This window comes from Gracilinanus agilis, chromosome 2 (assembly GCF_016433145.1).
Source record: "Gracilinanus agilis isolate LMUSP501 chromosome 2, AgileGrace, whole genome shotgun sequence".
In the NCBI taxonomy this organism is placed as follows: Eukaryota; Metazoa; Chordata; class Mammalia; order Didelphimorphia; family Didelphidae; genus Gracilinanus; species Gracilinanus agilis.
Window position 1 is genome coordinate 618,933,199 of NC_058131.1, and position 27,624 is coordinate 618,960,822.

Below are 27,624 nucleotides of genomic sequence, written 5' to 3' on the forward strand. Positions count from 1 at the left end.
CTCTCTCTCTCTCTCTCTCTCTCTCTCTCTCTCTCTCTCTCTCTCTCTCTCTCTCTCTCTGTCTGACTCTGCCTGTCTCTCTGCCTCTGTCTCAATCTGTCTCTGCCTCAGTCTGTCTCTGTCTCTCCATCTTTGTCTGTCTGTCTGTCTGTCTGTCTGTCTGTCTGTCTCTCTCTCTCTCAGACTTGTTTGGGATAATTCTGCAGAAATTCTGAATTGGGCAGCATAAAACAGGATAGTGAATGTTCTGGGTCTCATATCTTTAATTTGCATCACAAACATTGACTAAATTAACTTTCTTTCATAAAGGAATCAGAACATTTCCCCATATTTCTTCTTATAGAGGTAAGAAAACAGGTCAGGCAGTCTACACAAGTTGCCTACAATGGAATAGGACAAAGTCTACAGAATTTCCATGAAGTCTCTCTTCTGTCATTTCCAGATTTGAATCAACAATTTGTGCTTATAGCCTCTATTTGCACCATTAATTATCACATTAATATAATTTTGCAGATATTGTTGAATGCCTTATATCCTCTTTTCTTTTTTCTTCACTTCCTCCCTCCCAATGTGTATTTTTCAGATGACATGAGAAATATATCCTTTAATAGGGAAAGAAATAAAAAAAGAAAAAGAAAAAAAGGGGGGGTGGGGAATAGGATAAGAAATGCATAAAAGTTCTCCCCAAAGTTCTAGCTATTTATTTCCTACTCACTGCCCAGTACTTAAACTCAACATATCCAAAATAGAACTTATTATCTCTCACCAATAATTTGCTCTACTCCCATGTTCTTTATATCTGTTAATGATACCACCATTTTCCTAGTTACTAGAGCTTCGAATGTCAGAGTCATCTTTGACTCCTTATTCCCTTCACGACCAGATGCAATGAGTTGACAAATCTTGTCAGTTTTACCTTCATATATTTCATAGATCTACTTCTCCTTTTCAACTCCCATTGAAACTGTCCCTATTGACTATCTTTTCTCACCTAGACTGTTAAGTCGTTTGATTGATTTTCCTACCTCCAGTTTACCCTTTCTGAGTTCCATAGTTCACACTTCTACCCAAATAATCCTTTTCTTTCAAAACAAAATTATCTTATAATAGTTATATCTTTTGTTTTTGTCACATAATTTATAAATATATCTCTTCACTCTCAATTATTCAGTGAGCCATTTCTTGTAACAGAGATTTTAAAAGAAAGGGGGTGGGAGGAAGCAATTCTGAAAAATTAATATATCAACTATATCTCAGAGTATATGTAATATGCCCAGGCCTTGATTAGTGCGAATAATGAATCCATCGAACTGTTTATGTGTATTTAAATTCTCACTATTTCAAGTTATAATTATGTAAATTATGATAATTTGTTCCAGCCCAATAGAAATATGCAGTGTGAATTTTTAAAATCAAGCACTTCAGAAGAATTCATTATTCATGCTGATCTAGACCTAGCTGTATTCCAAACCTATAATATTACACTTCTGGAAAGAAGGGAAAACAAGTGTTTTTTTTCTTCCTCAACTCTCCTTTGTGGACATTTTACCCACACAATCTGCATTTTCTTACTTTTTTCTTTCCATTTATATTTATATTACATTTATATTTATATATTTCCATGTTTATATATTTCCATTGTATATACTGTTTTCCTAGTTCTGCTTCTATCACTTTACATCAGTTCATGCATCTTCCAATGTTTCTCTTCATATTCATTATTTCTTATAGCGTAATACTATCCTATTATCAGAATTTACTTAGCCACTTCCCAATCACTGGACATTTACATTTTTTTTAGATAATTCTACTACAAAAAATAATAATGTTATGAATATTTTGGTAGATATCAATTGAGCTTTGGACTCCTCTATAACTTATCTCCAAAGATGGGATCTCCAAGTTAAAGGATATAAGCTTTAAAAAAATATTACACATAGATACAATTTTTAAAGCTCATTTTCTGACACTTTGTAATCCACATTCTCTCCCTCTCCTTTCCCTTCTCTGAGATAGCAGGTAATATAAGTTATACATGTGTGACTATATAATATATATCTCAATATTTTTTCATATTGTGAAAGATATATGCTGCTTATCCAAGAAAAAAAAAACTCATGAAGGAAATAAAGTGAAAAATGATATGCTTCAATCTGCATTCTGTCAGTTTCTTCTGTGGTGATGGATAGCCTTATTCATCAGGAGTCTCTTCAACTTGTCTTGGATCCTTGCATTGCTGATAGTAGTTAAGTCATTCATGAGTACTTGTACATTACTGCTGTTACTGTACACAATATTCTGGATACAAATGCTTTAATCACTTTGTTTAGCATAATTCCACATTGGTTTCCAGAAAGAGTAAGTCCACTCACAGTTCCACTAAGGAATTCTTCATGTTGATTATTTCTGTCTTTTGCATTTTTGCTAATTTTTTAGGTAAAAATGAAACTTCCAAGTTGTTTTTATATGCATATCTCTAATTACTAGTTGTCAGAAATAAATATTCAGATGGTTGGAAATGGTTTAAAATTCTTTAAGAACAGTTTGTCTATCTTCTTTGATCCACTGATGTAATGGATCTTGTTCTGTTATACTTGTATTAGTTCCCTATATGTCTCAGATATTAGACCATTAGGAAGAGACTTGATGTAATTACTTTTCCATCATAAAGACTCCTTTCCTATACTAATTGTATTGGTTTTTTTCAAGGAAAAAAAACTTTCAATTTTATTTCATCAAAGGTATCTATTTTATCTTTTGTGACCCGCTCTATCCCTTGTGTAATAAATCAAGTTCTCTCTAGCCAGGGATATGAAAGGTACCTGATTTTGCTCCACTCCCACTTTTTTTTTCATAATATAACCATTTGCATTATGGGTTTCAAAACAAAAGACAAAAATGGTAGGGACTTAACAGAGGTAAAAGAAATTAAGAGGTGGCAAGAATATGCAAAATAAACATATAAGAAAGATCTTAATATAAGCAGTAGCTGTGATGGTGTGGTTAGTGTTCTACAGCCATACGCTCTGAAGGATAAAGTCAATGGGCCTTAAGAAGCTAACAATAAATCTAGTGGAGGCAATGGAATTCCAACTAAGCTATTTTAAATCCTAAATAATGATGTTGTTAAAGTGCTCTACTCAATATCTAGGAAATTTGGAAAATTCAACAGGGGCCACTGGATATATCCCAATCCTTTTAAAGAGGGACAATGCCAATAAATGTTCAAATTACTGAAAAATTGTGTTCCTTTCACATGCCAACACAGTTATGCTTAAGCTTTTGCACTCTAGACTTTAGCAATATATGAACTGAGAATTACCAGAAGTATATGCTGGTTCTCAAAAAGGAAGGAGAATGAGAAACAAAATTGTCAGCATTCTCTGGATTATGGAGAAAAAATGGAATTCCACAAAAATATCTACTTTGACTTCATTAACTACAATAAGGTCTTTGATTGTGTGGAGTGCCACAAAATGTGGTGAGTACTCAAAAAGATAGGAGTGCCAAATGATCTTACTTATTTATTTAATGTATATACAAATACGTCATGCTAAATGCCAGACAGGATGAATCAAAAGCAGGAATTAAGGTTGCCAGGAGAAATGTCAGCAATCTCAGATATGCAGATTATGCCATTCTGATGGCAGAAAGTAAAGAAGAATTAAGAAGGCTCTTGATGAGGGCAAAAGAGGAGAGTGTAAAAGATGGCTTGAAGCCATGATATAAGATCATGGCAACTGGTCCCACCACTTCCTGGCAAATAAAGGAAGAAGAAATAGAAACAAGGTAAGATTTTATGTTTTCTTAAGCTTGAAAATCACAGCAAGATAACAACTGCATCCATGAAATTAAAAGGTTCTTGCTACTCAGAAGGAAAGCTATGGCAAATATGGACAACAAACTAAAAAGCTGAGACATGTTCTTGGCAAAGGTCCAAACAGACAAAGCAAAAAGAAAATTTCCAGTAGTAATGTATAGGGGAGAGTTGAACTCTAAGGAAAGCTAAGCACCAAAGAAATGATGGTTTTGAATTGTGGTGCTGAAGAAGACTTTTGAGAGTCCCTTGGAGAGCAAGGAGATCAAATAAGTTATACAGATTACTCATCAGAAGTACAAATGCTGAAACTGAAACTTAACACTTTGGCCACATAAGTAGGAGATAATACTCATTAGAGTAAAAACCTAGATATTGGGAAATTGAAGGCAAAAAGACAAGGGGACAACAGAGTATAAGGTGGATAGACAGTGTCATGGAAACAATGACCAGGAGCTTGGACATATTTCTGGAGATAGTGGTAGATAAAAGAGCCTGGCATGCCATGGTCCATAGGATCATGAAGCATTGGATGTGGTGGAACAAACAACTTGTGCATTTTGGACTTACTGTCAGATATACTATAGGACAGAAGCATAAACCTAATTTCTGACTTCCAATTTTTTGTCAGATAAAATGTTGTTTCCCAAATAGTTTATATTACTTGGTTTATTTAAGAAATAGGATGAGAACAATTGTTTTTGATTCAAAGCATCAGGGTTAGATCTAGAAAGGACAATAGAGTCTACCAAACAAAACACTCTGATTTTACTTGTAAGGGAAAGAATTTAACCTAGGTTTTCTGACTCTGAAATTAGCACTTTTTAAAAACTATCCTGCAGTTCCTTTTCAAATCTTGCTCATCTAATCTATCTCACTGATCTATTTTCCTCCTTTTAAATCATTACAACATAGTTTGCTTGATTGTTGCTTTATCATATATTGTGAGGTCTCAAAGTGCTATTGTACCTATAGTTCTACATTATTTAACTTGTGATGCTAAATATTTTATTTCTCTAAATCAATTCCATTATATTGTCTATCTCTATAAAGCACATTTTTCATCATTTGATTAGTATAAGACTAGATATGTAAATTAATTTGGATAGTACTCTCATATTGGTGCAACCTAATCATGAGCAACTAATATTCACCCAATTATTTATTTATTTGAAGTGTTTTGTAATTTTATTTCTATGTTTGAGTCTGACTCAATAGATTGACTACCAGAGATTTTGAACATTTTATAATCTTGATGAATGGAATTCTATTTTCTACTATTTCATCATGAATTTTTTAGTTACTAAATTGAAATACCATTTTTAAGTTTGTTTTATCCTGCTACTTTAATGAAAATGCCCAAGAAATGTCTGCATTCCCTTCCCCCAACCATTGGTCCTACTTCTAAACCCAAAAAATACAATCATCCTTCTAAGAAATAATCCCTGTGGAGATGTGGCCTGAACACTGCTTCTGCATTACTATAATCAGAGTTACAGAGTCTCAGAAAAGCAATCAATCAATCAACATTTATTAAGCCCCTACTTTGTGCCATAAAAGTAGTTCTTACTACCAACACCCTTGACTCTATTAAATGGTTTAACATCAGAAATAAATACTATTTTATTAATGGATTAGATCTTAAAGATGGTGTATTGACATCTACTTTGCTAATGCATCCATAGGACCTTTCCATCTGCCATGTCACTAAAACATTCTCTACAGTTTAAAAGTTATTTGAGACTAGGGACTATCTAACTTTCTATTTGTGTCCCCAATATCTAGCTCAGTGCTTTGGTCACAATAGAAAACTTCACAGTACAACATACTTTTTCATTCATTCATTCATTCATTCATTCATTCATTCATATATATTCATTTGTTCCTTCATTCATAAAATCTGGAAACTATGGGACAGTGAACCTAACTTTGATTTCTGGCAATATTCTAGAGCATGGTATTAAAAGAATGGTTGGCAAACAGCTAGAAAAGGAAATGATGATTACAGCAAGAATGGCCTCATCAAGAAGGGGTCATGGCAAACTAAATTCCATTCCTTTTTAGACACTTTCCCTGGGCTAGTAGATCAAAGGACTGTTGTCAATATAATTTACCTGTGCTTTATCAAAGCAATTGGCAGTCCCTCAAGTCAGTCTTGCAGAAAAGATGTGGAGGTATGGGCTAGAAAATAGTACAATTTGGAACACATTTAAATGACTGGACTCTGAGAGCAATCATTAATAGTGTAAAGTCAAATTGAAAAGAGATCTCCAGTGCCCTAGATATTGGTTGCTTGGCACAATGTTGTTTAAGATTTTATTAGTGACTTAGATAAAGATATTAACAGAATTCTTATGTTTGCAGACATTGGAAATTTAGGATGAATAGCAAAAACAGCAAATGAGAGTGTAAAGATTATGGGATCATGAATCTAGAGATGAAAGAGACTTTAGAAGCCATCAAGTCCAACTAACTTCCTGTCAAAAATGAAGAAACTGAGTCCAGAGTGGTGAAGCAACTTTTCCAGGGTCACACAGCTAATAAATGTCAGAGGTGAGACTTGAACTCTTATCTTTCTGACTCTCAATCTGATGCCTTATTTACTACACCATATTGTCTTTAAAAAAGATATGATAGACTAGTTCATTGGCTAAATCTCATGACATTTAATAATGATAAATGCAAAGTCAAACATTTGGGTAAAAAAAATCAATTTAATAAATATGACGTGGAAGATGCATGACCAGACAGCTGTTTGATTGAAAAAATATAAAGAGATTTTAAAGTAGGTGGCAGACTCATTTTAACGTTTTTGAAAATGTGATATGAAAGCAAAGAAAGCTAATATAATTTTGAGAGACAGTGTCTAGGTATTGCTATGCTGGTCAAATCACATTAGGAGTCTTGTGTTCAGTTCTGGGAACTATATTGTGTGAAGGACATTGATAAACTAAAGAATTTCCAGGAGATAATAAGCAGATTGGTGAAGGTCCTTGATATAATAGCATATGAGAATCAGTTGAAATGACTAGGGATGTTTTAAGGAAGAGAAGACATAGAGGAGACATGATAGTTGCTTTCAAGTGTCCAAAGGGTCATGAGGCAGGAAAGGATTTGGACATGTTCTGTCTGATCCCAGAGGCCAGATCTAGGAGAAATGGATAGAAAGGGCAAAGAGACAAATTCAGGTTTGATATAAGGAAAGGCTTTCCAACAACTGGAACTATCTAAAAAGGACAATGGGTTGCACTGGAAAGTAAAAGATTCTGAATTATGGGGAGTTTTCAAGTAAAGGCAGACGAATAATTTGTCTGATATGCTATAAGGAGCATTTTTATTCATGTATGTGTTGAACTGAACAATAAGGTAGCACAGTGGATAGAACACTGGACTTAGAATCAGGAAAACTCCTTTTCCTGAGTTCGAATCTGTCCTCAGACATTTTCTAGCTGCGTTATCCTAGGCAAATCATTTAACCTTGTTTGCCTCAGTTCCCTCATAAAATGAGCCGGAGAAGTAAATGACAAGCCACTCCAGTATCTTTACCAAGAAAAAACCCTCAAATTGAGTCATGGAGTATCAGATATGCTAGAAAATAACTGAACAAAAAATGAGTTGAACTCGATGGTCTCTGAGGTACCTTCCAACTTGAGAACCATGTGATTCTGTAAAGTTTCCTCCTGGGCTCTTACTGTTACTTAGAAGTCCAACCATAAATAAATAATGTCCCTGAGCCTGATGCCAAGAGAGATCTTCATATCCAGACCAGTAATATTAGTTTGCATTTCTGCAGAGACTTTAAGATCTAACCAAGCACTTTTCTGACATCAAGCCTGGTGAAGTAATTCAAATATGATGGTTCTAATTTACCAGGTAAGGAATCTTGAGCCCAGGAAAATTAAGTGGCCTGTCCACCGTCACACACATAGAAAGCATTGGAGCAAAGTTCAAATCCAGGTTTTCTGATTGGCCCACCAGTGTCCTTTTGAGTGTACTCTCCCTGGGCAAAAAGAGGAGAAAGCTCCATGCCAGACCTTCTCATCTTTTTGGCTGAATTAAAAGTTCTCATTATCTCTCTGAACTTCTCCTCGTAATCATCTTCAACTGGGCTGTCTCAAGTGGAACAATTCCTTGCATACAATGCACAGGGCCAGCTGACATCCTCACCTTCATGGATGGAGAGCTTCATTTTTAGAGTCAATGTTTGTTCAGCTACTATGAGCACATGTGCCCTTTAGTGAGACCAGCGGGTCGGGAAAGCCTCTGGAAGTGTCCGTGGGACATAATTGCCCTCAAACCAGATTTTCCTCCAATCATCAAAGTCGCTACTCAACAAAGGCACTGAGAAGATGCCAGCCGATGCATGTCAGGAAGAGAAAATGCAGACGGCTCTTCTTTATTAAAACAGCTTTGTAGAAACCTGCAGGCAAGACTACTTTCTATTAACAACGGGCTTAGGGGTAGGGCTGAGTCTAGGAAGATTCTAGATGTGGCTCTTGGAAGCCGCTTCTCTAGCCTAGTTTATTGGATCGGAACTCGGTCTTAATGAGGCCAACGTGGTGAGATTAGTCAATCCGTCTGATTTTCCCTGAGAAACATTCTACACAAATACAAATCACTTACTGAGGAGTAGAGTGGGATGTATGTATAGATGCATATATATATATATATATGTATATACATGTAGGTATATATAACTACATAGAAAATATATATGATATGTATAATATCAACGTCTGAATAGCAATATTTGTGATATTCATCCTGTGTGTATGAATATATGATGTGTAAATCTATAATACTAAAATAAGATTAGTATATTTTGCTTTCTAATAGAACTCTCCAAAGGACCTTAGACATTCCTTTCATACACACACACACACACACACACACACACACACACACACATACATATATATATATATAATTCAAAAATACATAGTATCCACATATCTATAAATATATAATTCATGCATACATAGTATATCTGCACACACATATATATATAAATATAAAATTTGTGCACATATATATAAATATACAATTCGCACATGCATAGTATATCCACACACATATATAAATATAATTCATACATACATAGTATAGACACACATAAATAATTCACACATACATAGTATATCCATATCCATATATACATGTGTGTATATATGCATAAGTTATTATGCATATATAACATAATGACATCATATCAATGTTTATGTCAATAAAATATTTATCCTATGTGTGATTAAATAATATATAAATCAGTAATATTTAAGCATGACTAGAATGCTTTGCTATCTAATAAAGATCACTCAAAGACCCTAGAAATCATCTTATCTACACACATCTAGTGCACATACATATATATGGTAGGTAGAATAGGATTTGCATGTACCTGTATGTAGACATGTTTGTATATGTGTTTATACACATGAGTGTATATGCATGGGTGTGCACACACATATATATCCCACAGTATCTAGCAGATGTGTGTATGGGTGTCCTTGAGGGCAAACAAAAAGAGCAGATTTGGAAGCCCCCTGGGCTTATAGTTAAAAGATCTGGCTTTGAGTTTGAGCTGGACACGAACTAGCATTATCAACTCATCTTTCCAGGCTTCACTTTTCTCATTTAAAAAAATAAAAGCAATGGATAAGATGACCTTGAAGGTCCTTTGGAGGTCTCTACCAGGTAGCAACATATACAAATAACGCTTAAATATCATGTATTTGTATATCATATATATATATATATATGCTATATATCTCAAATGGCATGTATATATATATTCATATTCATATACACACAGGATAAAAGTTGTTGATGGAAGCAGGAGTCTGGGATCTGTGATTCCACTTGCATAAGGAATATCCGGTAGGATAACTCCATCTCTCTAGATCAGTGATGGGCAAACTACGACCCCCTGAAATGTTCTATCCCTCTTTGTGACATTATTCCTAATCTAATGAATACAATGAGTAGGATACAATACAATGAAACTTCCAAAGAGTTGCCTTAGAAACAGACTGACAAAAGCATTTCCTTTCCTTTGGCCCCCTCTTTAAAAAGTTTGCCCATCCCTGGTCTAGGCAGATCAACCTCCATAACACAGAGTCATAGGGGATTGCCTGGGACACCGAAGGGTTAACCAGTTTTGTCATTCTGGAACAGCTAATATGTCACAGGAACATAAATCCAAGAGCAGGGGAGGGAGGGTAGAGGCATCTGCTTCAACCCCTTCATGTACCAGTGGCAGGATTTCCACCACGTCTTCTTGACTCCAAGGATGACCCGCTACTCACCATGCCACACTTCATGGCAGTACGTGACAGGAGCCAAATGTGATGGGTCCCGCAGTAAGTGCTATTGAATAAATGCTGCTGGAGTTTTAAGAGTCAGTTTCATCCACACTCATAGCACACCTCTTACAAACTGATGTCCTTGGCTAGATCAATCCCGGGAATGTGGATGACTCAATTTTAACACTCCCTCCATGACTGAAAAAATCAAGGCTCACATCTTGATGAATAATAATACCACCTTGAAAACACATAGAAAATCGGCTGTCGTTCCCATCATTCAACTTTGTAAGAGGTGGTCCCTGATAGGATTTCCCCAAACTCAACAGCAAATGAAAAGCATTGCAGGAAGTGAGATGGGGTAAAGGTTGGGTAAGAGGCTTTTTTTTTAACCTTTGCCCAAAGCAAGAGGATTGATGGTCTGTGATTTTGTGTTCCAGGAGTGTAGCTGCTGTGGCTAGGTGAAAAGGACTAAAGCATCAATCCTTTTTGCTCCAGGGCACGAGATGATTAGCTGATTTTCTGATAACAAGATTCTTATTAGCACTTTCTTTAAAAGAGTGTACAAGTTGTTCATGCTGCTGGTTCCAGGGTCATTAGCCAGCAGAGAAGAAGCCGAATGCCACAGCCCACACATCTTCCACCAGTAACAAGCCTGAGATGACATGCATTAATAACTCTAGACCAGCCACTTGGAAAGATGGACAGAGGTCATGGCTTTGATACAGCTGTAGCATGGGGCAGCCTCTCATCCTGCCAGCCTAACAGGTGAACGACCTGAGACAATGCCAGTAGACAGCCCAGAAACAGCTCTGTTTATGCCAAAAAAAAGTTTTGTTTTGTTTTTTTGGTCATCCTTCTGCATCCACTGGGGGAGAACCATTATTGCTCAAATGCCATGTTCAACAAACCTCTGTCTACAGGTCTAGGGTCTATTCTGAAAAGAGGGGATTCCTCTGGTTACTAGGACATCTTAGACAAGTCATTTCTTCCCTAGGCTCCAGTTTCTACATCAGTAAGTTGAGGGTTCTGGACATGATGACTTTTGAGGTTCCTTTCAGCTCTGGATCTAAAATCCAATTCATTTGAATGCGAGCTCCTTGAGGATAAGGGTCATGGTTTTTTACCTTTCTTTGGCTGCTCAGTGCATAACGCCTAGCCTGGCACGTAGTAAACATCAAATAAATGCTTACTGATTGACCTGATGATTTTCAGCTCTGATGTTTAATCCCGAAAGAAGTTGGAAGGTGAAGGGATAGAGAGGAAGAGAAGGAGGGAGCTAATACTAAATAAAATACAATTAGCATCAATGTGTAAACTAATTCCCCTCCTATCCAACTCCTTTTATATCCTAAAGTTTGGCTTTGATATTTTTGTGACCCTTCTCTTCTAAGTCAAGGGCCTGAGGGTTCTTTTCCGCTCTCTTCCATTCCTGTTCTCTTTAAGTAGAATACACATGTGTACAAATATGGGGTAAGGATGGGAAATATGGGCACAATTCTCCACTTGTATGGCCTTGAACATTGGTTTTAACTCCATATACCTGAAAGGGCGCACTGGGGAGTTGATAGAACCTCTTTCTCTCTTCCACAATGACAACATTTTATAACTTTTACAAAATCCCACAACTTTCCTAGGTGTATAAATCTTGTTTCCATTTTACAAGGGACTCACCCATCCCTTCATTTATCTGACAAGTATTTTTTGAGAGCCATGAATATGGAGGACTTTGCATTGAGCTCTGTGAGGTACTCAAGGGGTTAAGTTCTGGTCCTTGCCTTTATGGAGACTACAGTATACTAAATTTCATGCTATATAACTTATATTAGCCTGAACTACTTGTTCAAAATCCCAGAACGAGTCATTAGAGCAGCTAAGAAAAGACCTCAGGAGACTCAGTCCTGCTTTCTGAACCTTTCCCCAACATGAGGAGCACAGCAAGACAAATCTAGGTCGTATTATGAGTGCTGAATATTTGTAAGTACATCTCTCTATCCCACCAGAAAATACCAACTCCTAGAAAGCATGAGTTCTTTTCATTTTTGTCTGTAGGACCTAAGTAAGCTTATTGTATTCCTTGCTCATTGTAGAAGAACTCAATATATGTTTACTGGTTTGAAATGAATCATAGATTTAAAGAAATTTAGGCCAAGGAAGAATCATCTGATCTAATATCTTTTACTATGAAGATGAGAAAACTGAGGATGAGAGATGTTAACTGAATTATTCCAAATTACGCAATGATTCAATAGCAAAGTGTGAATTAAAACCCCAGGTATGGCTAAGTTAAGTTCCATTCTCTTTCCATCGTCTCTCACTGTCTGGCAGGATAGCAATGAGCCGTTAAAATAATCCTCAGTTCACAGACCTCAAAGATGGAAATCAACAGTCTTGGGATCTCATTGCATCATTTCCACTAAGCAAACTGCTGGAGGTATCAAAGGTAACTTGTTCTACCTCAGATAAGGTAGTTAACCACAAAGTGAGGAAGCACAGTCTAAATGATAGGGATTCAACAGTTGGGAGACAAAAAGATGTGGGTTCAAGGACTGCCTCTGGCACATGCCATGACCATGGACAAGTCAATCATCCTTTCAATGCCAAAGACAACTCCAGAGAATTTGCGGATTGGAGTCAGTGAAGGAAATTTCCCAAACTCATTCACAAATGAAGATAAAAAAAAAAATCAGTCAGTTAACTATCCTATGAGGTAGATTGGGAATGAGGAAGGCACCCAAATGGCAAAGTGCTCTAACAATGTGAGGCACTATAACAGTCAAGAACCTTGCAAACTCAAAGACACTCTATTTGTTCTACACACAGTAAGGTTTATTTCTCTGTTTTCCCTCAGATCTCTTTTCCTATATTTTTGATATGGTTCTGCTCCTCCTTTATAAACCAAGCACCCTAAGACTTCCTTTTTGTTTTCATTCAGATAATTTGTATATATTTGCCCATTCTGAACAGAAAAGCACATGGCTCCTTGGGGTGACCATTACACTTCCCCTGAGATTGGCTCATTCGCACTCCAACAGAATCTCTTTGCTTTCTTTTCTCTCAGTCACTGCAGGAAAGCTGTTCAGCAGTCGTTTCCTGTCAGCAAATGCAGGTATATTTTCTGTACTTCCCAGCCAGAAAAATATAGCAGTAATTGAAATACACACAAAGTCAGAACAAATATTTTGTATATGATATTTAAAGACATAAAACAAACAATGGAGGAGAGAGAGAGAGAGAGGGAGGGAGGGAGAGAGAGAGAGAGAGAGAGAGAGAGAGAGAGAGAGAGAGAGAGAGAGAGAGAGAGAGAGAGAGAAAGTTAATTCACAGCCTGAACAGAATATCTGATGCTCTCACTGACCAGATGCTTATTAAACAGAAGAAAATTCACTTGTGAAGACAGATCATTTTTGTGAACAGAAGTCATCAAGATAAAACAAGGCAATGACTTCACCTGCTGAAATTTAAAAGTGCAAACATTAGATTTCATATATTTTAAATTATGATGCAAAGTTTGTTTGTTTTTTATTTTCTCAGTGATTTTAGATCATACTCAAATTTACCATCATTCAAATGTGAAGGAAAATATTGACTTTTTTTCTCCACTATTTCAAAATATCCAATAAGACACATTTTAATTTTGAATATCCTTTGTAAATGTAGTCTTTGTTTGACATGCTAAAATCCAAAGACATTGCATATTATGGATTATCATTCTAACTTCTACATCTTTGCCTAGGCTGTTTCTTCTACCTGGAATGTTCTACATAACATTATTGCTACCTATTAAAACTCTATCCATCCTTCACTACTTTAACAGAGGTAAAGTCATGGAGAGAAAAAAAAAAGACTGCTAGACTTAGGATCAAGAGAGACAAAGGTTCAAAGCCTGCTTCAGACACTAAATGTAGGTTCATACAGAAATCATGTACCTTTCTGGATTTCAGTTTCTTCATTTGTAAAATGGGATAATATAACATACTACTTATCTAAAGGAGGTTTTATGGGGAAATGTGCTTTGTAAACTCTAAGGCATGATAGAATTGGTACTTATTATTAAGACTCAACTTTAAAAAGAAAAAAAAAAGCTACCACCAACATGAAGCCTTCCCTGACTGCTCCAGGCAGAAGCTATTCTCCCCATTCTCTTTTCCACAGCAGGGAAATGCCCAGTATAGTTGTTATTTATATATGCACCTTATTTTATCAATGAGACTACAAGTCTCTTAAAGACAGAGACTAAATATCCTCTATCTATCTATCACCTCATGTCTCAAACAGTCCTTTGGCACATATATACTTGGTAGAAATGTATGGAAAACAAAAAATGTATTTGATTTTCATGAATAAACAAAGATAATACAGGATCTTTTGTGATTTTGTGATTCATCTTATAGGATTTTCACATACTTCTCTATAGAATTAGAAAAATTAGAGAAATACAATAATACCTCAGGGTAGTTAAGTGGCTAAATGGTTAGAGCACTAGATCCAAAATGAGTTCAAATATGGCCTCAGAGACTTCCAAGCTATATGATCTTAGGCAAGTCACGTAACCCCAATTACCTAGTCATTACTGCCCTTCCTATGTCTTATGATATCAATTCTAAGACAGAAAGTAGGGTTTTTTTACAGGAAGGGAAAAAGAGAGAAAGAAGTAAAGAGAGAAAGAAAGAAAGAAAGAAAGAAAGAAAGAGAGAGAGAGAGAGAGAGAGAGAGAGAGAGAGAGAGAGAGAGAGAGGGAGGAGGAGGGAGGGAGGGAGGGAGGAAGGAAGGAAGGAAGGAAGGAAGGAAGGAAGGAAATACTGTTTATTATGTTACTGCATGAAAATATTAAGCTATAACTAAAAGAAATCTCAGAGTACATGTAATACAACTGCTTGATTTTACCTTTGAAGCAACAGAGGCCCACAGAAATTAAGGGATTTGCCCAAAGTCACACAAGTAGTAAGCATCAAAAATAGGGTTTAAACCCTATCCCTTCAACTCCAGAATCAGCACAGTTTCCCATACATCATGATAAGTTCATCCTAAAATATAATTTTGTCAAATGTTAGGCCAAGGCAAATTTTATATGAAAGATCTTTTCTTATTAAAACCAGGGAATGCTCCTTCACCTTGTATTCTCTTGCTTTCTCATATTCATCTTTTCCCAAATCCCTTTTCTTGCTCCCTGACCCTAGAGAGCCACTATATTAAGGCTACAGAAAATCAAGGAATCTGTGGCAAGAAAATTGTGTTTTTACGAGCTTATAGACATTAAGTTTTTATTTTAGAAATGCTGGTCATATAGATATATAGATATGTAGATATATATTTATATAAATATATTTAAATATAAACACACATGTATATACATTTTTTTTTACATTTTTATGGCATGTTACAGTTTTCAAAGTACTTTCACATATATTGCCTTGTTCGATATTCCTTACAACCTCAAGAATTAGTCAGGAGAGGAAAATAGTGGTCAAACAAAACAGGTTAAACAACTTGCCCAAGGTCATACTGCTAGTAAGTGATAGAACCAACTCTCATCTAAGTCCTCTGACTATGAATCCAGGGCTCTATTTTATCAAATTGCCTCTGGATAATGTTATTAAACATGAAAGGGATGCATTTGTTCCCTTCTCAAGATAAAGATTTGTGTCTCCAAAGATAATTTTTTAAAAAAAGGAAATTACATGTAGATGAATGGTAACAGGTTGAATAAGTTCTACTTATTTTTCCCCTGCAAATTCACAAAAACAGATTTAAACCAAATGCACCCTAATACTTTATGATTATTTTGGCTTTCTGCCAACAGAAATTCATTCAAATAGAAAAATACAAAAGTATAATGCAGAGACACACATACCAATTATAAAAGACTTGTCCACCACCAAGCCATGGATATACTTAAGAATTGGACATGTTTACTTAAGATATTAGCACACAGTATTTCAGAATTGGAATGAGATATGAAGAATTATGAGTTGACCACTAAGGTCATAGGACTAAAGGATTGTGAGATCCTATAAGTGAGATGTTTTCTCTACCTTTGATCTACCTTTTGGAGGTAATGTATGTGCCCAAATAACTTTATTGTAAGTAGTTGAATTGTGAAAATGCAAGAAGGGAGCTGACTTCACTACCTCCATAAAGGAGTTCTGGGAGAAAAATGCTTTGTAAACTCTGATGGACCGTAGAATTGGTGCTTACTCTTATTAAGGCTCAGTTTTAAAATGCTACCTCCATCATGAAGCTTCCCCTAATCCCGCCATGCTAGATCTACTCTCTGTATCCTCTAAATCTATAGTACTCGTCTTCCATAGCATGGAAATGCCCTGAATAGTAATTATTTGTATATACACACCTTGTTTGTCCAATGAGATTTTAAGTCTCTTGTAGCCACTCTGCCTACAGAAATTTCTGCTTACTGAAATTCATTCAAATAAAAAATACAACATAGAATACAGAGACACACATACTAATTATAAAAGACTTGTCCAGCTGGAAGTGATCACTCTGTTAAAAAAAAAAAAAACAGCTGAAATGCACACAGCCCTTTAAGGTTTGAAAAATGTTTTAAAACATTGTCTGATCTGAGACACACAAGAACCCTGAGAGAAAGCCAGTACAAGGGATTCCATCTCCATTTTACAGATGAGGAAACTGAAGCAGCAAGAGATAAAACACGATCTGCCAATCTAAAGTCAAATAGCTAAGGAGTGTCAAAGAAGAGATCCAAACCCAGGGCTTCCTGACTCACGGCCAACGTTCTACCTATCACACTACACAATCTCTCTAATTTCATAGCATTTCATCCTTCTCTCATACTCTTCTTGTTTCAGTCATGTCTGACTCTCTATGACCCACTTTGGAGTTTTCTTGACAAAGATAATGGACTTGCCATTCCTGCTCCAGCTCATTTGACAGATGAGGAAACTGAGGCAAACAAGGTTAAGTAACTCATATACTTATCATAATACAATTTTCACCATATTTTCAAAGTTCCCTCTAACAGACTACAAGCTTGATGAAGGCATGGGACTGTGCTATATATAGACACCTACACATATACATGCATATATATACATATGCCAACATTTTAGTATACTAGATGGATCGATATATAAATTATGTGTTGAATGAATGAGAGAAGATATAAAGTGCTATGAAGGAAGGAAGGAAATATCACCAGGTTCAGGCAGTGGAGAAGGTCAGAGAAGTCTTCAAAGAGGAAACAAGAATTTAGGTCTTCAAGCAATGCCTAGAAAGTAGAAGGATGAGATCGGACAGGGAGAGCTTTGGAGCCAGAAGGAAGGATGTGAGCAAAGGCAAGGAAGTGGAACAATCTAGTGTATTAATGAGTCCACTGTGGCTTAAGCATATGCATGGGAAGGGTCTAGTGAGAAAATACTATCAATTTGTTAAGCATAAAGTCTAAAGACAAATAAAGTCAGAGGAATGAGTGGAGGAGATTCCTACTTAGCAACAATAACTAGGCTATAAATAGAAGCAACAATATAATGGACAAGACTCTCAAAGTTATAATCTCTAGCAAATATATATATATATATATATATATATATATATATATATATATATATATATCACCATTGTGAGAAAATAAAGCTAATGAAACATTTCAATTAACTCTAGAATAAAAATGGGAACGGAAGATAATAATGCTTGCCACCTTCCTAACCAGTCTGCTCTAACAATGAATGAGCTAGCACAGCTGTAGTATTCTGGAACTCCTTGGAAGTAAGGCAATCATATGTATATCCATATGTATATGGGAGACATGCATTATATATTAACATGCCAAGTACTACTATATAAAATTAGATCAGGGCACAGCATGTCTAAGATGAGGAGGGCAGAAGCAATGTGTTCTTGCTTACAGTATCAGGCTCACGACAGTGATTCATACACAGATCCTTTCATGCCAAAGAATCCCAAGGTGTTCACGAACTTCAGCAGCAGCTTCCATAAACCACAGCTGCAGTGTCGAGGGGAGAACATCACCCCCACAGATGAGCTGAAACTGTTACCTGCTCCAAACTACGCCCAGAGCCCATCTTTGGAAGGAGTAGGAGGGAAAGGGGAAGCAGGAGAACCACAGAAGACTCCTGAGGAGTTTGACAGGCAGCCTATAATTACCATAAATTTGCACCTCTAATACCCGCATTACAGTAATCAGCCCCCCCTCTTTCTTGGCAAAGGCTTGCAGCTAAAGGTTAAGCAGTTCCAATAGGTATGTGTTGCATGTAGCGATGAAGAATGGGGAAACCGATTTCTAAGCATGGCATTTAGAAGTCAGTATAGAAGAGAGGATGGACTGCTGGGCTTAGAGTCAGGAAGATCTGTGTTTGAATCCTGCCTGAATTACTTTCTACCTTCATTATCATCTTGAGCAAGTATTTTAATCTCTCAGCCTCAGTCTCCTCATTCATAAACAGCATCGACCTCAAAGGGTCAAAATGAGAATTAAATGAACTCATTTTTATAAAGAATTCCAACCTCTTTGGAGTTAACATCTAAATAGTACTGATTATTATGTGTATAAAATTATCAGTGATCGCCAATATTTTTTCTCAAACTGAAGTTGACACAATTTCACGACTGAGTGAAAGTGTGTATACTCACTCACATCTACATAAACACAAATGTGTTTCCTTCAATAGTCTGTATATACATGTATGTGGGTTTATATGAATATATATGTATATACATATGTATATATTTTCATTCAAATCCTGCCACTTCCATGTAAAAGATCTCTTTAAGTGGGCACTGATAGGATCACAGAGCTAGAAGAGAATTTAGAGGTCATCTAGTTCAATCACCGCATTTTTTCAGATAAGGAAAATGAACCCCAGAAAATCAAATGACTTGCCATAGCTCACATAGGAAGTGAATGGCAAAGTCTGGATTTGAACCCAAACTTTCCAGCTGCAAAGCCAGTGTTCTTTGTATTCCACACGGATCCCTCTCTTCTATATAATAATGACTAATGACTATTCTTCCTGCTTCTCAAGTTAGCCTATTTCTCCAGAGACAAAACATTTAAAGGGTGGCATGAGTAGCAATGAGTTGGGATCTGTGGACGGTCAAACATTCAGCAGTCACATCCCATAGTGCCAATAACATTTCAGAAGGCTGTGTATCTTACCTTTCTAAACCACTAGCCCAGCTAAGCTCTGCTGGGTTTGTATCCATGGACAAGGAAAGAAAAGTAGTCCTGTGTGTATCAACTATATAGCCATAAATGACCACGGGGATGTTCTTAAATGAAGAGTATCTTATTTGCCAAGAAAATACCCATCTTGCTCTTTCCAAGACCTTTTGAGAGTTGAACTAAAGCAAGGGTTTAATTGGTAAGTGATATTTTACAGCCTGGATAACACTAAAAGCCAGAAATATTTCAAGTCAAAAGTCTTTTACTTCCCAGTGCGACAAGACCTACATGTTTGATGTATTTAAAACCTGCCTTTAAAGCCAGAAGCTTTTTCTTAATCACTTAAAGCACTGGGAAAGTTATTCCATCAGTTTAAGAAGACTCGTGTTCAAATGGGATGGGGGTATTTTAAAGTGGTTCCGATATGAAACATCATAGAGTTTCAGTATAAGGAATAGGGCAAAAATGTACAGAATCTAAAGAGAAGTAATTTCTTTAATCAAATAATCAAAGTTCTTCAAATCATGATAAAATTAGCCCCTTAATAAAGGCTGAATTCCTAGGAAAACCCTGTGGATGGTTAAAGGACAGCTGTGATCAACACTAAATTGTTTCACTGTGATTTACCTTAATGTGCCATAAAGGAGTTAGCATTTTAAAATAATGGTCTTCTGGATAGAAGGGATTCCTCTTATTAGGAACTGACAGTGAATACAGCTACCTAAGTGAGAAGTCTCTGGAACAATTTTTACCTATTATATTACAATAGAAAATATCATGAAGGGTACTAGGCTGAATAATTTGTATGTAGAATGAACAATAAAATCTCGGGTTTCTGATTGAATACTTGTTCCTCCCTCCCATCTCCAGTTTTAATACTTTTTTTTCTGGCTGCTTTATGACAGCCTAGGCAACTTTCCTTACTTTTTAGATTTCCTTAGCTATTCATAATTCTTCTTTTCTGTTACAATTTCCAAGTTCCATTTAAACTTCAGCAGCACCCTGCACCCTCCACTGCAAAAGAGGCAATGTTGGCATGAAAAGTCAAATTTTTTTTAAATCAATCTTCATTTCCCAGCTAAAAGAGATGTCTCAAGGAGGAGCCCACTTCCCAATTCTCCCCACCTTCAACCATTTGTATTCCACCTCATCCCTTACACCCACAAAATGGATTTCTACATTTGCTGTTATTCACCAGAGGTAAAGCAAAGGAAGGAAGAACAGGGGGTTGTTGTAACTGCTGGGTCTGATCTTCCTGGGACCAGGAAGTACTAGACTAGAACAACCATTCATTCACATGCTGGAAAACCCCAAACTCTGACAACACACACGCGGATGTTGTTAGGGGATGCTGGAGTGTTCTCCCTGAAACATGCATCCGCTTGTTCCCAAGAAACAGGAATATATTAAGGGCACCAGCTTGCCACTGCAGTCCTTCAGAGGATAGGGGAAATGAGGAGGGCACAGGGTTCCACACCATGGATATTCTACACCTAAAGACTTTTCTGTCTCATATCCTAAGCCCTTAACTAAGTCTTGCAAATAAAAAACAAGGCATTTCATGCTGCCAGAAAATTTAACCCTTCATTCTCTATGTTCCTAACACTTTGAAAAAATGCTATTATCTGCATGGTCACAGTCTTTACCATCATAAATCGGGGGCAAGGGAAGCCTGAATGTAGTTTATCTGAACTGCAAGTGCTTTATTTTTTTTTTTTTTCGGTGTTCAGAGACGCTCACTGAATTGCTTTAAGGGAATTAAGGTAGTAGGGTTAACCGAAGGCATTATTACTTCTGGGCCAAAAAAAAAAAAAAAATTGGGGGGAGGGAGAAGAGAAGAAAAACTGATGGTCAGTAGCATCCCTAAATTCAGAATCCCCTCTCACCCAATTTCTAGCCATGCCCTCTGCCAGTTTTAACCATTTCCTTTTCAGCTCTGGGCTCCAGGGACATCCCCAGGTCCCAGGAAGGGTCCGTCACCCACACACACACCCACCTACCCCACCCCCACATTCTCCCAGAAGGCTTGGCCTCCTCTTTGCTACTCACACTGCTGTTGTGACCTGACCAGTGGACCATGGCTTGGTTGTGTGCTGAGTCCCCGGTCAGCGCAAACGTGGTACTTGTCAGTCTCAGCTCCTCCAGCCGGAACCGGGTGGCTTTGCCAGGCTCCGGCTGCCCTCCGTCCCCCGGTGGCCCCCGTGGGCGCCTGCCCTCGCTGTTGTCCCGATCTTCCTTTTCTTGCTCCACTCCACTCCGTCTCCTCCGGATGGAGCGAAGTCCTCCGGCCCCACTATCGCTGCCCGGACACCTCTCGAAGGATAGAGCCCGGTCCCCCGGGGCCACTGTAAACACTGGGCGGCGGGGGAACAGCATGGTAGCTGCGGGCGCTCTACCAGGCTTGGCAGGAGCCCCGGAGCGCCTCTGCTCCCCAGAAACGGCCGCCGGCCCCGGGTCCTTTTGAGGCCCCAGTGGGGGTGTCCCAGCTCGAGCTGGTGTCCAGCGATGTGGCGATCCTGGGGACGCTGGGGGGCAACAGGGGCCGCCCCCACCGCCGCCCCCGCCACAGGCGCCCCGGGCGCAGAGAAGCAAGATCCCAGTGCGGGCGAGAAGCGCGCCGAGCCCGGTTGGGGAGCCGCCGCCGCCGCTGCTGCCTCCGCCAACTTTTCCCATAGCTGGAGCTGAGCAGATAAGAGAAGAGGGTCCGGAACAGGGAATGGAAGTAGAAGGGTCGCCTCTGACCTGGTATTGAGGGGGCTTAGGACCCCAACTCCATCCAAGTTGGACCGGTTGGGGGCGGGAGGACAGAAGCAGAGAGGGCTCTGGGGCAGGTGTAGCTGGTTCCCGGGGCTGGGCTAGTGCCGCCGAGCGCAGTTTTTGACAGAGGGAGCCGCCGCCACACGGGGGTGGAGCTGAACTGAAGTCAGAGGCAGAGGGGTAGCTGGCTGGCTGGCTAGTCGGAGAAGTGGGGGGAGCTGCCGGGGGCTCCCGGCCGCCCCGTGTGTTGCTCTCCAATCTCCCTTGCAGTGCGCAGCGCTGCTCTGAGCTGCGCTTTGGTGATCCCGAGCGCCCCGGACAGGCAGAGCCGCCGCCGCCCGAGCCTCCCACTCGCGAGCGCTGGCTGCCCACTCCCAGCACTCTCCTCTCCCTAGCCAGCCCCCCAGTGGCTTGCCCACGCTGCCCTTTTCGCGGGGGCGACTGGCCTCAAGTGCTCCACACTTTGCCAGTGTCGTGAATGTTCTCTCTACTCCCCCACTGGATTCTTCTGGTCTTTTCCAGTCTGAGGGGTTTCCTGAGGCCAGGAGTTCCCTCCTCTGTTAGCAATCCAGCACCTTGACCTGACTTGGTTCACAGCTCTATAGACTGTCAGGGAAGAGAGCCACAAGGAGGAATATTAATGAGTGATTGACTGCCATAGCTATTTTTTTAAGGTAGAGTCTTCTTACTAAGGCTAGGAGTGGTACTGTGGGTCATTTTCTCCTCTTTCAAAGAATTAGAGAATCATTGAGCTCCAAAGGCCTTAGATGTCATATTATCTATCATTCGATCAATAAACATTTATTAAGCTCCTGCTATATGCCAGGCAGTGAGCTACCACTTTTAACTGAAATCTGCCTACCCCATTTTGATGCTAGAGTAGCTGAGGCCCAAGGTACATGTAATTTGTTTAGAGATTACACTATAAACTGCTAGTAAATTCAGGACTAGAATTCAGCTCCTGTGTTTTTTCCACTTTCCTAACCTTCCTTGGTTTGAAGTTCGAATTCCTGGATTACTAAAGTCAAAAAGTATTATTTGTCATTATTTGGCAGTAATTAAAGGTTGGAAGGGGGAGGGGAAGACAGAGACACAGAGAGAAGGAGAAGAAAATGAGGAGAAAGAGGAAGAGGAGGAGAAGGAGGAGCCAAAGGAAGAAGAAGAAGAACATCAACAACAAGAAGAACATCATAATGATGAAAAAGAGAAAAAGAAAGACAAAAATGGGCCTTGCCCTCAAAGAGTATCAATCTAATAGAGAAGAAAACACACACACACACACACACACACACACACACACACACCCCAAAAATGTACAAACTGAAAACATACAGTATAAATTGGAGGTAATCTCAGAGAGATTAAGGGGCACTGGGAAAAGCTTCTTGAAGAAGTCTGGATTTTAGCTGAGTATTGAAGGGAAACCAGGATGTAGAATCAAAGAGGGAGCATATATGGAGGCATACTAAAAAAGAATGGGACAGGAAATGGTATGTCCTGGACAAAGAACAATAAGGCTGGATCATAGAATAAATGGAGGGGAGTAAAGGAGTTTGGAAAGGTGGGAAGAGGTCAGATTATGAAGGACTTTAAAAGCCGAAGAAAGTATTTTATGTTTGATTTTGTAAATAATAGGGAGCCATTGGAGTCTATTGAACAGGGAAGGGTGACTTGGTGAAATCTAAACTTGAGAACCCAGATTTGCCATTTGTTAGCTGTATGGCATTGTGGTGGTCATTTCATTTCTTGGGGCCTCAATTTCCTCTTTAATAAAATGAGGTATTTGGATCAGGTGTTAGCTAAGGTTCTTTCCAACTCTCACAGGATTCTATAATTCTATGTATCTCCAATTCTACAGTTTATTGAGTTTGTGCTATATACAAGGCCCTGCAGAGCTGAAAAAGGCATAATCTTTACCCTCAAGGAAATTATAGGTTAGTAAGGAAAGTATTCTCTGAATACTTCAGACACTTAGGTATAAACTCTAGGTGGAATGATTGTTATGAGAGGTACAAATAAATTTTCTGGGGCTTCAGAGGAGAGATGGGAACATTTTATGAAAGATTAAGCAGATTCCCCATTGTCCTGGGTCATACTTTATATTTTGGTATTTGATTATCTTCAATACAGAAGTTTTGTTATATTCTATCTAAAATTATTCTCTAGTTAAGTCATTTAAATAGAAATTTTTGAATCAGAAGGGGCCTTAGAGGTCATCTATTCAAAGCCAAATTTAGAGGTTTTCTGACTTAAAGTCCAGAAATATTTTGAAATGTTTAATCAGTAGAAGTTGGCTTCCCAATAAAATATTAAATTAATTGAGAACAGGGATTGGGCCACATACTGATCGTTTTGATCATAAAACTCCTATGGTCCTAGGCACATAAAGCCTAGAGCCTCTGGATTCTAGTCCAAAATAATCTTACTAACCTACTCTGTAAATAGATAGCAACCAGATCTGTAAATGCATCTCTTTACCTCTCTGGGTCTTAACTTCTTCATGTATAAAAGCAAGAGGTTGGACAGATCTCTAACATTTCTTGCATCTCTTTCAATATTCAATTCAATAAATGTTTACTAAGCCCTAAGATGTGCTGGTGTACTATCATAGAAGAGAAAAGAAAGGAAATTAAGAGACCATCTCTAACCTCAGTATTTCACAATTTAATCATGTATGATACTATGACACCATGAATCTTTGAAGACCCCTTGCAAATGTAAAATGCTAAAGAACAGAATATCTTTCAATCCAACTCTTGAAGCATCAGGAGAGTTAAACATCTTCTATCTCTTTTATAGGCTTATGGTACCCAGTGCAAAAGCTGAGCATGAGAGGAGAGATTGAATAAATTGTGAAACAAAAGGATGAATGCTTGAATGTCCTTTGTCACTGTGCCAGTATAATTGCCATGATCACAGTGGTGACTATAGGACATGAATCTGACTCTAAAGATAGCCATTATTGTTGTTCAGTTGTTTTTCAATCATATCTGACTCTTTGTGATCCATTTGGCGTTTTCTTGGCAAAGATACTAGAGTGATTTACCATTTCCTTCTCCAGTTCACTTTACAGATGAGGAAACTGGGACAAACAGGATTAAGGGACTTGCCCAGGGTCACACAACCAATAATGTCTGAGACCAGATTTTAACTCAGAAAGATGAGTCTTCCTGACTCTAGACCTGGCACTCTATCCACTGCACCATAGATAGGCTTAGGAGTTAACAAATAGTCACTTTTGTTCTTCTATAACTTAATGTTTCTGATGGGTCACAGGTTAAATTGTGGCTACTCTTCTTTGGCAAATAGTGTCATAGGTATTATTTGTGTAAGATCAGTGAGTGAGAAGTTGGACCCAGGACCAGAAATCTTAGCCTCTGAATTGAGAGACTGACAAAAGAAGTAAAATATACAAGTTTAACCTTAAGTATTTCTTGTTTACTCATAGAGTGAGAATGTTGAGAGGACTGAGACTTACATTAAGATCATTTGGAAGAGACCTTAATGGTATCAAAATAAAAAGATCTTCTAGCTCTCAATAATTTATAGACAAAATAGGGGATCTACTGGCCTCTTTCCTAAGTCCCAAAGAATCTATGTTTGGGCTCAAAGAATAAGTAGGTAATTCAGCAGTACAGAATTGCCTCTTCTTTCTTCTCTCTGACAGATTTTCAGTGGTTTGCAGGATCATTTCCTTAATGCATCCCTATACTCTGCTAAACTTTTTTTTTCTCAACCTAGATTAAGTGAGAATGGTTCTGGGTAAGGGAAAACAAATTTAAAACTAACCCAAATGAATGTCTATTGGAAGTCTTGGGAAAGAAGACTACCTCTTCTTCTTCCTCCTACTCTATTACTACTAGTAGTAATTATAATGATGTGATAGCATTTATATAGCACTTTAAGGTTTAGAAAGAATTTTGCATTTTCTCTTCACAATAACTTAGGGAAGTAGGTACTATTATTATACTCCTTCTATAGATGGGGAAATTGAGGCATAGAAAACTTAAGTTTTCTTAACTTAAGACTTGCCTACAGTCATACACCAAGTTTAGATTTGCATTCAAGTTTTCTTGATACCAGGTCCAGTGCTTTAGCCACTGTGCCACCTTTGTAACTGAAGGACCCAATTTGCTTCTGAATCAAAGAATCAGAGAGTTGAAAAGGACCTGTTAGAGAGGTCATAGTACAATGGAAAGGAAACTGGATTTGAATAAGAGGACCTAAGTTCAAATCCAAGCTTTGCCATTACTCCTCACACAACCTTGGACAAATCATTTGACTCTTCTGGGCCTTCGTTTTGACACCTTTAAAATGTTGGTTTGAATTACATAATGCCTCTAAATCTGTGATTTTATGATCTCGTAGACCTAGGAACTTCAGAGATCATGCAGTCAAACCTGTGCCAGAGCAGACACTCTCTCTGTAACATACCTGATGTTGTCATCCTGCCTCTGTTTGAAAACCTTCAGTAACAAGAAACGACCACTCTCTAAACAGTTCATTCTCTTTGGGGATAGCTTTGTTATACATTAAAAAAATTATATTAAGTACAAATCAGTCTTTTCTGTAGCTTTACTAGTGTCTTCTAGTTTTATCCTCTCTGGCAAAGAAAACAAGCCTTTTCTCAGAGTTCTCTCAGTTCCCACTTTCTAGCTCCCCTTTTTGGGGTTGTCTCCATTAGAATGGAAGCTCCTTGAGAAGAAAGGATGTCTTGCTCATTGTATTGTATGCTTGTATTCCCCATGCTTAGCACAACGTCTTATGCTTAGTTAGTGTTCAATAAATGTTTTCTTCATTCTTCTATTGATTCATCCACTTGTTTCCTTTTCTACATGACAGCCTTTCACATTATTTAATAATTACTGTAATGGTGGTTGTATCATGTAGGGGAAAGAATGCTGTATATAGTGTCTGAAATCTGGCCCTTAAAACACCGCTCTGCGATCTTTATTACCTTGGGCAAATTACCTAATTTCTCCAGGCCTTAATCTCTTTTTCTATAAGGAGTGCTTAGATTACATGATCTCTACCATCCTTTCCATTTCTAATTCCCCCCTAGCAAAATTTAGAGTCTTTTAAACTCATTTATGAGCACTGATTAAATGGGAGGAGAGGTGGCTAGATTGCTTTCACAAAACTGGAAATCTCTTTTAATAATTCCAGACTTCTACCAAGACCCATCTTTTTAATACCAATATTTTACCAGCAGCCATAGCAGCAGAACTGGAAATTGAAGGGATGCCCTTCAATTGGGGAATGGCTAAACAAGTTATGGCATAAGATTGTGATGGAATACTACTGAGCCATAAGAAATGATGAACAACCTAATTTAAAATAAAACATGGAAAGACCTACATTAAATTATGAAGAGTGAAATGAGTAGAACCAAGAGAACATTATATACACCAACAGAAACATTGTTAAATTGAAGAATGACTTGTATATGTCCACTTCCAGAGAAAGAATTGATAAACAGAAATGACATAGTTTTATATATACATTTTTTATCACATGATGCCTTCTCTAATTGGGATAGGGAATGGAGCAAAAGAGTTGCCTGGGTATTTTAATGTAACAAGTTA

At 38.0% G+C, this 27,624-nt stretch overlaps 1 protein-coding gene across 4 annotated transcripts in view; it reads right to left on the bottom strand.

Annotated features, from left to right (window-relative positions):
* The window catches only part of SORCS1 (sortilin related VPS10 domain containing receptor 1), a 746,046-nt gene extending 724,091 nt beyond the window's left edge, over positions 1 to 21,955 (bottom strand). For all 4 annotated transcript variants that reach the window (XM_044665551.1, XM_044665550.1, XM_044665553.1 and 1 more), the window contains exon 1: positions 21,332 to 21,955. In XM_044665551.1, the coding sequence (XP_044521486.1) occupies positions 21,332 to 21,955 (624 nt within the window). The remainder of the gene's footprint in view (positions 1 to 21,331) is intronic.
* Positions 21,956 to 27,624: the final 5,669 nt, after the last annotated feature.